This window comes from Camelus ferus, chromosome 9 (assembly GCF_009834535.1).
Source record: "Camelus ferus isolate YT-003-E chromosome 9, BCGSAC_Cfer_1.0, whole genome shotgun sequence".
Taxonomy (NCBI): domain Eukaryota; kingdom Metazoa; phylum Chordata; class Mammalia; order Artiodactyla; family Camelidae; genus Camelus; species Camelus ferus.
Window position 1 is genome coordinate 16,627,080 of NC_045704.1, and position 13,571 is coordinate 16,640,650.

Consider the following 13,571-nt stretch of genomic DNA (forward strand, 5'->3'; position numbering starts at 1 on the left):
ATACCATTATCCCTCCTAACGAAACTAACGAAAGCCCTATATGATCTAATAATCAGTCACAAATTTCCAGTGGGGAAGAGTTTTAATCCGAGGGCTGAGGTCCCTTGCCCATAGCAGGAAGAGAGAACAGAAAATTTGCACCCAGGCAGTCTATGACAGAGGTGACCACGGCCAACATGAGTCAGAGAGGAGCCGCCCCCCCCCCCCCCCCGACTCCAGGCTGGCCGCACCCTGAGAAGGAAGTTTTTGAGGAAGGAGGGAGGGTGCATGATAAACCACGCATCTGGGGCTGACTCGTTCTTTCGCAAAATTTCTGGGAGGAGCCCTCAGGGCCACAAAACTGTCTCCTTCGTGGGGCCAGACTGAGAGGTGCAGGGAGACCACGGAGAGGAGCAGCCGCCGGACATGGGCCGCCCGCCGCTGCTGCTGCCGCTGCCGCTGCTGCTGCTGTCAATTCAGGCCAGCATTCCAGGTAGGGGGTGGGGCCCGAATCCCAGGGGACAGGGTCCGATGGCCCGGAAGGGAGTGGGGAGGGGAGGGGAAGAGAGCTCAGAGTCTGATGAGTTGGAGAAGGGCGCAGTCTCCAGGCCCCCTTCCCTCCAACTCAAGTAATTCTCCTGCTGTCTGCAGCCCCACACGATACAGCACCTGGCACATAGCAGACATTCAGGAAGTAATAGATGAGTGAAGGCACTTAACAACCACGATTTAATGAGTGCGCTCTTTATTCTAGGCACTCTCCTAAGCGCCTTCCTTGCAATTTCGAACTTGGCAGGCGGAACAATTTAGCTCACAGAGAAGGAAAAGGAGGCACAGAGAGGTGAACTAAGTGACCCGAGGTCACTGAGTAAGTGGGATTCTGACTCCGCAGAGGCTCCCACATCGCTCCTCACTATGTCTGATTCCGCCCCACCACCCCTCACCAACACACACACTGACACGCAGACACACTTGGAAGACAGAGCTCCTTATACAAAAGGGCTAACGAGAGTCAGGCTGAACGTGGCAGGGCCAGGCGCCGGGGACCCAAGCCTTGTCCTTCGAGGAGCCTTCCTTTTCACTGTCCTCTAGCCGACACGGCCCTCTCACTCCCTTTCTCTGGAAAATGTAAAAAGGTTTGAAAAACGAAAGGAAATAGAGAAGGAACTGTCAGGGCGGGGCGGGAGGTGGGGGAAGGGGCTGGGAGGTGGTTGGGTAATGAATAACTCGGAAAACTTTCCGGGCCGCGGGAGGCCAAGAACGAGTAATGACTCGGGAGGACTCTGAATTTGGAGTGGGGAAGGGACCACGGAGGAGCTCTGGTGCGCAGGAAAAGGCCTTGGGGCAGGGCTAGTGGGCGGGGCTATAGCACTGGGGCGGGGATAGTGGGCGGGGTCAGAATATTGGGGCGGAGCCAGTGGGCAGGGCTAATAGCTCGGGAACAGCTAGTCGGCGGGGCGAACACTGCAGAGGAGGCCACTTTAGTTGGGGTTAGAATCTCCGCAGGGCTCATGGGCGGAGTTAGAAGTTTGGCGCGAACTACTGGGTGGCGACAGAACGCTGAGGGGAGGCCACCAAGGGGAGTAGAACCTGTGGGCATTAGCGGGGGGCACCGGGAACGGGGGTAGAAGGTAAAGATCGACTGGAGTAGGTGAGGATAGGACACCCCGAGGAGAGCTCACGAGGCGGAATAGACCGAGAGAGGGCAGGTGGGGTTGGGGAAAGGACCTAAATGGGAGCAGGGCTAAAACGTCCAGACCTGCAGAGATGGTGGGGATCGGCCTTTCGGGATAGGTCCTGCGCGCAGACAGGATCACGGGGAAAACGTGCAGGGGCAGGAAGTAGGAAGGACCTGTGGGCCGCGAAGGAACGGTAGGGTAGAAGGCGGAGATAGAACGTTGGTCTAAAGATAGCCTGTAATTACAGCCCGCGGGAACCCAGCCTAGGAACCGAAGGGCGGGCCGAAGTGGAGCGTGAACCTGAGTGCACAGGGCCTGGAGACCTGATGCTGGTATCGGGGCTCCAGGGGGCGAGAGGCGGATCCTGGTGCGGAGCAATAACACCTGTCCTCTCCTCTCCTCTCTCTGCCTCAGCCTCCTGGGGACTGCAGTGCATGCTGTGTAAAAGCAACGGGAATTGCAGGGTGGAAGAGTGTTCCCCCGGCCAGGACCTCTGCAGGACCACAATCCTGCGCATACGGGAAGGTGAGCTCCCCGACTCCAGCGTGGCAGAGAATGCCGAGTGACCAAGAAATCTTACCTCACAAGAAATAAGGGAAATGCGCATGAAAATGACAAGGAGACCCGTTTCACGCACACCAAATCGACAAGCGCTTAAAAATCTGACAATACTGAGGTCAATGAGGATGTGGTGCTGCCAACCCTGCTATTAGGAGGGTAAATTGGTGCATCCACCAAACAGAGCGATGTGGCAATGTCTGGTACAGATAAAGATTAGCATACCCTACAGCCAGCCGCTGGACTCCTAGGAATATAGAGACCTCAAGCACCTTGGCCACCCGTGACCAGAGACACATCTATAAGAATGTTTTTTAGCAATAATGTTTGTAATATGGAAAACTGGAGACACCCTGAAGTCAGGCGTTAGCAGAGGAGAAACATGACGGTATAATCACACATTTTATACCCACAGCAGCTTAAATGAAGGAATTAGGGCTGCAGGTTAAACATAGATACTTCCCAAAAACATAAAGTTGAGAGAGAAAAAAGCATGTTGCAGAATCTGATACCTTTTAATATAAATAGTATAGAGCAACAAAAAAAGTAAACAATATACAAATAAACAATAGTATACACTGTTAAGTATACATGGTATGAGAATTACCTACACCTCCGGACAGGGCATAAAGGGAATGGGATTTGGGGAGGTAAGCAGGAGGCTTTAAGTATCTTTTAAATTTGGTATCTTGTTTTAAAAAAATCTGAAATAAATATAAGCAAAATGATAATATTTTATAAAGTTTGATGATGAATGCACAATATTTATAATATCATTCTTTAATACTTTTTGGTAAGCTTGAAGCATTTTCCTTTAAAGATTCCTATTTGAGGCATCTCCCTGTCAAGTTGACCAAGTTGGAAGGGAGGGGTTGATGGATCGAGAAGGTCCCAGGGATAGGGTTGTCACTAAGAGAAAGTAGGCTCCCAGTGTAGAGGGGTGGGGGAGAGGGTGGATAACTCTAGAAAAGACAGAGTTGGACTCAAGCTAGAGGAGAGGATTGGTAGGGGTCAGCCCTGGGAGTGGGTGACCTTATAACCAAGAGTGTCAGAGGCTGGTTGGGCCCAGAGGAGCCTCTGGAGTGACAAAGAGACTTCCCTCACAGGAGATGAGGAGCTGGAGGTGGTGGAGAGAGGCTGTGCCCACCCAGAGAAAACCAACAGGACCATGAGCTATCGGATAGACATGCAGATCATCACCCTTACAGAGTTCATCTGTGGGTCAAACTTGTGTAACCGGCCCAAACCGAGTGAGTATGGCAGCCCTGGCCCTCCCCAACCCCAAACCATCTCCAACCCAGCCTCACCATCATCCTGGTCCTGTCCCCAATCCTAGGCTACCCCAACCCCAACTCCATGCCTTACCCCACTGCCAACTCCAACTCAAACCTTTCCTTATCCCAAACACATCTCCAGCCTGGCTCCATCCCCATCCTCGGCCCCAACTCAACCTCACTTTCAACCCCATCCCCAACTTCATTTTACTGTCAACATTCTCCAACTCATACCTGTTCTCCTTCCAAACACATCTCTAACCCCATCCCCTAATCAACCCCACCTCATCTCAGACTGTCCCCAATCCCTCTACCAACTGCAGACTCACCTCCATCCCTAATCCTATCCCATCCCATATGTGTTTTACGTGTGTGTGTGGTTGTTATGCATAAGAGGCAACACCTGCCTTTAAGAAGCTACACACACACACATACACACACTCAAAAGGTAAGTGAGGTATCTCACTGATGTTTTGCCATCTAATTTTTTTCATGGGACAGGAGATGGTTCAGGCAGTAGGTGCTTAGTTTCTTGATCCCTTAAGAAGGGACCAAGATACAAAGACCAGAGAGATACCAGAGACTGAAAGTCCTTAAGGGAAGTAAAAAAAGGAGGGAATCAGACAGGGTGCTGTGGGCTTGGGAAGTCCCCGGGAATACACGATCCTTGTGTTGGGTGGTGAAAAATGATGTCAAGAAAGTTCACAAAACCTTTGATTGTTTCATGGATTTAGGCTCTGGTCAGTTTAAGAAAAAGACTACAAAAGGCTCAAATTTCCCCAAATTCTCACAAGAGAGGAAGGGTGGGGAAAGAATGGACCCTTGTTGCCTGGTCAGGCTGAGATTCCTCTTTCTGGCCCTAGTGAGGAAGGAAATAGGTGAGAAAGCCAGTCTCGTCACAATGACATCAGTAAGCAGAGTGACTTCATCTATGCTGGGTTTTTGTTTGTTCCTCATCCCTCCTGACTCTGTTTGATTTTCATTCATCCTAACCTCAAACTTTCATCTGTTGGTGGGGACTGATTCAGACGTTTGTTTTCAAGGAAGTGACAAGACAGAGGATGCCAGCTTCCTCTCCCTGTTAGATGTGCTGAAGGAAAGCACTAACATTGAGTCTAAGTAATACTTGTAACCAGAGATCATAGTCCAAATATTTAACAGTCCTGGGCATTGCAGAAGGCGTTGACCAAGCATAACAGGCTCCCCTGGAGCCTCCTGCTGGGTCTGGTGTGGGTCTCAGGGACATGTGGGTTTTAAAGAGAGTTGGGTGTGGTCAAGGATCCACCAAGGAGCTTGGGCAGCAGCTGTTAATTCAGTAATTTAACAACTGATAAACCTAGATCAGCCCCATTTCTAATGCCATCGTACCCTGCTTGTGGTGACTAGAAGGTTGGTTAAACCGCATCCTGCCCTTATGTGATACTGGGGACACAGCAAGACCAAGGCAGCCTTGGGCCCCATGGTCCACTGTGTTTTTGGGTATGTGTGTGGGGGGAGGGTGGTGGTAACAGACTCATCACCAGACAGTGACTGCCCAGATGATTCAGAGCTGGGATAGGGGAGCACAGGCAAAGGGGTCAGGACCATGATCAGGGAAACAGACCAGAGAGGTCAGAGATGTAACAGGGAAGCACAGTTCAGGGCTGAGATAAGGGAAACAGAGGCCCGAGTGATCAGGGCTGAGATGAGTGAAGAGTAAGGGCTGTGGACCCTAGGGGAGATACTTGATTCAGGTCAGGGAAGGTTTCCTACAGGAAGCATCAGCTAACCTAGATCTTGAGGGATGAGTAGGAGGCAGACTGATCAAAAGACAAGGGAAAGGATTTTTCAGACGGAGGGAGCAACAGATACAGAGGCCCAGAGGTGGGTGAAAGTAGCATGGCTGGAGGAAGGGAAGGATGGGACAAGAGGAACTGATGAAATTGGTGAGGTCACATTACATAGGACCTTCTAGGCTGTGGTGGGAAATAGAGATTTCATCTGGGGAACAGTAGGAGGTCATGAAAGGGTTTAAATAGAGTGTGCCAAGATCCGGTTTGTATTTTTGAGCAAATTATTCTGACCTCTGACTGGAAGATAGATTGCAGGGAAGCAATGATGGAAAGCGGGTAAATGAGAGAGGACCAACTTGGAGGTAGGTGAGATTGTCCAGATAAAGAAAGAAGTGTCCGCTGTGCCCATGGAGAGAAGTGCACGGATTTAAGGGCTATTTAGCAGGTAGATAAGCAGGACTTTGCGATGGATTAGACGTAAGGAGTGGTTTGCAGTTCTGGTCATGTGGAGTCACTTGTATCGGATCAACCCCCTTGCCAATAACAGCTATAAACCCTGGACAAACTATAAGCAATTTTTTTTTTTGGTTGGGGAAGTAATTAGTTTGTTTTTTTTTAACGGAGGTACTGGGGATTGAACCCAGGAACTCATGCCTGCTAAGCACACACTCTACCACTGAGCTATACCCTCCCCTGCCTCCCCATAAACAATTATTGAAGTAACTCAAGAGCAGCAAATGAAGAAAGGAAGTGGCGGTGCTCCAATCTTTGAAATAAGGGAAGCACAGAAGTTGCATTCCACAGACAAGCTGGCTTTTTCCTTGAGTGCACTTTCCAACTCGCTGCTGTGGAAGGGAAATAGAACACAAATAGAAAACGATCGTTGCTAGACTGAGAAGGCAGAGGTTGGAGTCTGGGGCTGCCAGAGTGTCTGGAAAAATGAGAAGTAAAATCCTAGAATGCATGGCACCACAGGAAAGGGAGTCCCCAAATCTGCAAATTTCCTTCAGTGCATTGGCAAGCTGTACATGCATAGGGTGAGACTCCAAGAAACTCTACAGAAAATAGTCTCTGGGAAGCTACAGAACTGAGCAGAGACTCCAGCAGGCATATGATGCTGGGGGAACGAAGTTGCCAAGTTGGAAAGAGAGGTCTCGGGCTTTCCTCTGAGACCACGTGCTAGGAGTTAGGGCAAAACTGAAATAGACCAGACCCCAAAATGCCTACATCTAATCTTTGACAGGAATAAAACTGAATCCTCTTTGGAAGAAGATAACATCATTTAGAGCCGTGACAAATTGTCATCTATGTCTGGCATCTAATCAAAACATACAAGATATCCTGAAGAAAATAGAAAGAACCAGCTGACCAGAAACCAAGAGAAAAATCCCACAGTAAAAACAGACATATCATGAATCAGATATTGGAGTTACTAAACAGGGAACTTTAAAATAGCGATGATCAACATAATCAAGAAAACAGAGGAAAGGATAATTTTTAGTGGATATCTGGAATCCATTTTTAAGATGAGTCAAACAGGAAACAGAGAACAGTGGCTAAAATTAAGAACTCAATAGATGGGCTTCGTGAAGATCAGAAACAGCCAAGCAAAAGGATTACAGAACTTGAAGACAGGGAAGTGGGAGTATCCAGACTGATGCCTAGATATGGAGGATCAAGGAGTCTGCCAGGTTTCTACCCTGGGGGACTGGATGAGACCATCTCAGAGGTGTGGAATTCAGGAGAAGGAGCGATTTGGAGAAGATGGAGAGTCCCGTTTGGGGCATATAGAGATTCAGGTGTTTGACGGACGGCCAGGAGACCTCCAGGAGGCACTTGGGGGTACAGGTGTGGGGATGTGAAGGCCGCCATTTTGGCAATAATGGTAATTCATGCTTCCATTTTCATGGGAGTTCACGTGAGAGGACATGGGTTGTTGGCCTTTCAGTTTTATTCTTTTGGGGATGGTTGGTGAGAAAGATTTGGCTTTGGCTATAAATGATTCACCGGATTACAGCTGCTGGCCTGCCAGTTGAGAGCCTTGGCGGAGACAGCCCTCTAATTTCTCTAAGACTTGGCCCAAACTCAACTTGGACATCTGGGGTCAGGAAGGGGAGGGCATGCCAGGCTTTAGAGCAGTGTGAGCCAAGACCTGGGCAGAGGAATGACTGGTGTTTCCAGGGAAAATTAACTCTTAATCCACTTGGCCTGGATTGGGAGGTCTGTGTGAGAGGCCAAGTTATCACAGCTCCATCACATGAAGCTTTGACCTCTGACACAATTGGGTAGTGTTTTAATTATCTATTGCCACAAAACTTAAAAAAATAAGCATTATTATTTCACAAAGTTTTTGAAGGTCAAGAATCTGGGAGTGGTTTAGCTAGGCAGTTCTGGATCTTTCATGAGGTTGTAGTCAGGGTTTGACAGTGGGCTGCAGTCATCTGAAGGTGCCCAAGGTAGTGTCTCTCACGTGGATGATCTGCACCCATGGCTTTGGCCAAGGCCTCTGTTCTTCACCACATAGACCTCACGGTGGGGCTGCTTAAGTGTCCTTACAACATGGCAGCAGCTGTTCTCCCCCAGAGCAAGTGATTGAAGAGCAAGTGATTGAAGAGAGAGCCATGCAGATGTGGTGATGTCTTACATGATCTAGTGCAGAAGTCACACATGTCATATCCACAATATCCTATTAGTTCCACAGGTCTGGTCAGCTCTATTCTTTTCTTGTTTTTAATTTATTAAGCAGCTGTTTTATTTTATTTTGGGGGTTTTGGGGGGAATAATTAGTTTTTTTTTAATTAATTTATTTTTTAATGGAGGTACTGGGGATTGAACCCAGGACCTTGCGCATGCTAAGCACGCACTCTACCACTGAGCTATACCCTCCCCTGAGCTCTATTCTTTATTGGAAGGGACTACACAAGGGCACAGGTATAAGGAAGCAGGGATCATTGGGGGTCATCTTGGAGGTTGGCTATCCCAGGGAACAACATAAGGGTTTTAAGGAATTGTTCATTCATTCATTCATTCATTCATTTAACAAATATTTATTGAAGATCATGGCCCTGGCCCCTGTGCTGGGTCATGTTGGGACATAGTAGTGACCAAGACAGCCCTGGCCCTACCCTCCTGGGATGGACTCCAATAAGGGAAACAGACTTGGCACCAGACAGGGATGACCCAGAATGGGCAGGGCTGGAAATGGGGAGCCCAGTAGGGCACCTGATCCAGCCTGGGAGGTCGAGGAGGGCTTCTTGGAGGAGGTGAAATTGGAGAAGATGACCCCTGAAGAATGAGTAGGAGATAGGGAAAGTGTTCTAGGCAAAGGCAACAGCAGATGCAAAGGCTGGATGACACGCAGCAGATACACTCGGGGACTGAGGGAAGTCAGTGTGGAGCAGAGTCTGAGGGGGTAGTGGAGGTAGATGAGGCAGGAAAGGTGGCCAGGACCCAGCCTTTGATGGGCCTTGAATGCTACACTGAGTTTCTTGGATTTAATTCTGAGAGCACTGGGGACCCATGGAGGGGTTTTGAGCAGAGGAGAAGCAGGGTTGGATTTGAGTATTAGAAGCATCCTTCTTGGGCCATGTGGGATGCTCTGGGGTGAGAAGGGCAAGAATGGAAACCAGGAGGCCAGAGAGGAAGCTGGTTTTGAAGGAGGTCTGACCTGATCATGAAGCTGGAAAGGAGGGGATGGATTCTAGAAAGTTTCAGGAGTTGGAGTGGGCGGAACTTGATGACTGGCTGAAGGGTGGGATAAGGAGGAACTGATGCTGAGGGAGCTGGGTCTCTAGGGCTCTTCCCAGAGTCTTACCCTCCTGCTCCTCCCCAAACAGGTCGGCCTCCTCTCTTTCCTCGAAGGCGTTACCTCGAATGTTCTTCCTGTGCCTCATCAGACCTGAGCTGTGAGAGGGGCTGGGACCAGAGCCTGCAGTGCCACAACCCTGGAGAACAGTGCCTGGAGGTGGTAACTCACCGGAGCCTAGAAGGTGGGTCCCAACTTGCCAATCCACGCCTCCCTGCTTTGCTCCTCCCCAAGGCTGCACTAAACAACCCCAAAATAACAGGGATTTAAGCAAGGCACAAAGTTAGTACTCACACAAAAGATCCAGTGATAGGAAGTCCAGGGCCACTAGGACCGTTCCACAGTCACCAGGAATCCAGGTGCCTTCTCATTTCTTACATATTGCTTCCATTCTCAAGATTGCCTCATAGTCCAACATGGCTGCTGGAACTCGAGGTCTCAAGATCAAGTTCCAGGAAAGAGGAAGGGGAAAAGAAGGGGCAAAAAAGGGGCATACCTCCTTTTGTAACAATTCTCCTTTCTGGAAGTCCCATAAAACTTTTCTACTGTAGATCACACTGACCAGAATTTAGCCACATGGAGGCTGGAAATTGCATCTTTTGGCTGGAATATATGGCTGCCCCAAAGAAAATGAGGGTCTTACAATGAAGGATGAAGCAGAGGACAGACAGTCAACTGCTGCAGTGGGCAAATCCAGTCTCAGCCCACATTAGCAATCTGACCTCCTCCTCTGCCCCCTACAGAGAGTCCAAGGGATGAGCGCCACACCCGAGGCTGTGGCAACCTTCCAGGATGCCCAGGCCCAACCGGCTTCCACAATAACCATACCTTCCACTTCCTGCGGTGCTGCAACACCACAAAATGCAATGGGGGCCCAGGTAAGAGTCAGGGGATCCCCGGGATCGGGGCAAGGAGGTATGCTCAGGCTGACTGCTGCTCGCTGGCAGGCAAACCCTCCTCTCTGTTTCCTTCTCTGAAAAATGGACCTATCAAGCCCTCCCTCAAAGAAGGATTCTGTGAGAAATTCAATGAAACTAGCAAATCTTCATGAATACCCATGCTTTATGCCCCTACATCCTCTTCAGTCCTTCCACGGCTCACCACCTGGTCCAAGCCACCATGGCCTCCCACCTAGATTGCTGCAATGACCTCCCACCTAGATTGCTGCAATGACCTCCTTGCTGGTCTTCCTGCTGCCTCTCCTGCAATGTTCAACACAGCTGCAAGAGTGGTTTTTTTTTTTTTTTTTAATGTAAATCAGATCATGTCACTCTCCTTCCGCAAACACTTCAATGACTTCCCCTTGCTTTTAGAATGAAACCCAAAGGCTCTCCTAGATCCTATGTCTGCCTCATGGTCTTCATTTCATTTCTACAACTGCCAAATTCCATCCTGCCTCATGGCCTTTGCACATGCAGTACCCTGACACACAATCTTCCCCAGGAGTTCACCTGACTGGCTCCTTCTCATTTGTTGAGTCTCAGCTATAAAGCGTCATCCTCAGGGAAAACTTCCCTATCTCTGCCCTCCAGTATCATCTATATCATTTGTGTTACTCTGTCTCTATAAACTAGTACTGTCCAACAGAACTTTCCACGGTGATGGAAAGGTTCTATATCTGTACTGTCCAATATGGCAGCCCTGGCCACCTATGACTACTGATTTCAATTTAAATGTAAACAACCACTTGGGGCTGGTGGCTATCATATTGGACAGTGTAGCTCTAAATTGTAAGTCCTCTGAGGGCAGGGACTGTTTTGTCTTACCCAGTACCTGGATAGATACGGGTGAGTGGGGAGCTGGGAGTTGGGATTTCTCTCACAGGCCCTAGAGAACCCTCCAAAGAGGGTGCTGTTCAAATGCCTGACCACAAGGGGGCTGCACGACATCGCGCGCGTGCTGGGGAGGTAACGCTGTGAACGCTCTGTGCTAATTTCCGTGGTTTCTGGGTCACTTGTCTTCTCCCAAGTCCTGGAGCTTCAAAACCTGCCACTGAATGGTTTCCAGTGTTACAGCTGTGAGGGGAATAGCACCCATGGATGTTCCTCCGAAGAGACTTCCCTCACTGAATGCCGAGGTCCCATGAATCAATGTCTGGAAGCCACAGGCACTAATGGTGAGGCCCTTTAAGAGGCTGGGAGAGGATGCTTCGTGGAGGGGCGGGGGTTCTGCAAGAGGTTAACTTCCCGTTAAGCTGGACTTAATTGACGTGGACCTTCCTGTTGGAAAAGGTAGGACTTCTTTCAGGAGGGTGCAAAGAGTAGTAAGGAATTAGGACTTGTTCATTGGAAAATGGTCATTTCGGCCACAGAGATGTGGACTTCTTGGGGGTGGGGCTTCCCGTAGGTGGGCGGGCCTTCCTGCGGACTTGGTGGGATTCCATCCCACGAAATACTGGGCGGGTTCTAATATTCCAGGGGTTCTCAAGCTTTTGGGTCTCAAAACGCCTTCGTGCTCTTAAAAATTATTGTTTGTGTCAGTTATACCGATACATATTTACTGTATTCAAAATTAAAACTGAGAGATTTTGAAAGATGTATTTATTCATTTTAAAGAACAATTGAAAACTCATTGCGTGAGAGCGTAACATATTTTTATGGGGGTTGGGGGAAGACATTTTCCAAAATAAAAAAAACTGAACGAGAAGACTGGCATTGTTCTGCCATGTTGCAATCTCTTTAACATCTGGCTTAATAGAAGACAGCTGGATTCTTCTGTCTGCTTCTCATGTCTTGTCTGTTGCAAGATCGCATGTCTTGAGGTTTCTGGGAAACCCTATTGTATACTTGTGAGAGCAAAAAAAGTCATATGACGTTTTAGCATTATTATGAGAATACTTTTGACTTCGCAGATCCCCTGGAAGGGTCAGAGGGAACCCCAGGGGGTCCCGGGACCATACTTAGAACTGTTGCTTTCTCTGGGCAGCATTCACAAGGTGGCACGTCGCCCAGGGATTCCAGGCCAGGCCCGAGAGCTGGGAGCCTCACACGATCTTCTCTCTCCTCAGGGCTGGGGAACCCAAGCTACACCATAAGAGGTTGTGCAGCCCCCTCCTGGTGCCAAGACCTCCAGGTGGCTGAAGCCTTCGGCCTCACCCATGTCAACGTCTCATGCTGTACCGGAAATGGCTGTAACAATCCAGCCCTGGACATCCAGCCCCGCATTGGGGGCGCCCACCAGTCTGGCCCTGCTCACCTCAACCTCATTGTCATCCTGCTTGTGACAGCCCGACTCTGGGGAGGCGTTCTCCTCTGGACCTGAACCTGAACCCCACATTCCTCCTGCCCTGGCTGGATCCAGGGGTCCCCTTTGCTCTTCCCTCAGCTCCCAGCCAAGCAGACTTGCTGTGTGACCTCAGGCCAGTATGCTGCCCTCTCTGGGCCTTAGTTTTCCCAGCTGTCAAAACCCCTATCTCATAGAGCTGTGAGAACCAGAGGAGAAAAGCTAGAGAAGGCTGTGGGCCAGCAGGTGAGAGCTCTTATGATGATTAATATTGTTGCCTCTATCGTTATTATTAATTAATATTTGTTTTATTTAATGTTTTATACTTAAATAAAGATTTTTTGTACCAGTGAACAAGGCCAGATCTGCCCTTCTCCATAGACAATGAATGAGTGGCACCTTTCCTCAGGCTCCTAGAATTAGGGGTCACATTGTAGGACCCAGGCATTCAAGGCCCCAGCTTTGGAAGCTATCCCATGTAAGTTTCTGCCCTAAGCTGTTCCCACCTCTATTTCTGGGCTCCAGATGCAACCTTCCAACTCACTCACCCAAGCACTAACCTTCTAGTCTCTTCTCCCAAACTCGAAAGGTCAAGACTACTTTGTTCTAAGGAGATGTGACTGCATTTCCTGGGGGGCTCTGAGACAGGAGATCAAATAGGACATAACCCCTGGATGCCCTGCAACGGGGAGTAAGGACAGAACTACATTTCCCTGCTGCTCTGGGGGCAAGAGATAAAGGCTGGGCTGTATTTCCTAGGATGCCCTCAGACTGACTGAGAAAAGGACAGAACTAGCATTTCAATGGTACTCTTTGAGCGCAACATTGAAGAATGGGTGTTTCCCATGATTTGCTGAGGCAAACCCACAGAGACAAAAAAAATTATGTTCCCATGAGCCCAATGGCATATGAAGAAAAAAGACATTTTCCATGGTATCTGGGGGCAGATGAGGGACAACGTTTCTTTTTAGGATCTCCTCCAAACAAGTGCCCCCAGCTGTCATTGTGGTAGCTTAAAGAGGTGGGGTCGATATCTCCGCCTCTTGAACATGAGTGGTTCTGTGACAGCTTTGGCCAATGGAATGTGGTGGAAGTTATGCGACGCCACACTCTGCGCCCAGGCTTTAAGAAACTGTCCAGCTCTGGGGAAGCCAGCTGCCACATCAGCGTCCTTCTGCCCTGCTCTGAGGACACCCAAGCTACTTGTGCACGGACGCCCACTGGAGAGAGAGCCCGAGATGTTCCAGCCATCTCAGCCCAGGCACCAGCCAAGTGGGCGCAG

The 13,571-nt window shown here is 49.3% G+C and overlaps 1 protein-coding gene across 1 annotated transcript; it reads left to right on the plus strand.

The window, feature by feature from the left end:
- Positions 1-243: 243 nt before the first annotated feature.
- On the plus strand, positions 244-12,643 carry PLAUR (plasminogen activator, urokinase receptor). The gene is made up of 7 exons (XM_014550886.2): positions 244-472; positions 2,073-2,183; positions 3,323-3,466; positions 9,099-9,251; positions 9,811-9,945; positions 11,037-11,183; positions 12,075-12,643. Exons 1-7 carry the CDS (start codon positions 406-408, stop codon positions 12,326-12,328), a joined length of 1,011 nt encoding a protein of 336 aa, XP_014406372.2. The 5' UTR covers positions 244-405; the 3' UTR covers positions 12,329-12,643.
- The last annotated feature ends 928 nt before the right edge of the window (positions 12,644-13,571 follow it).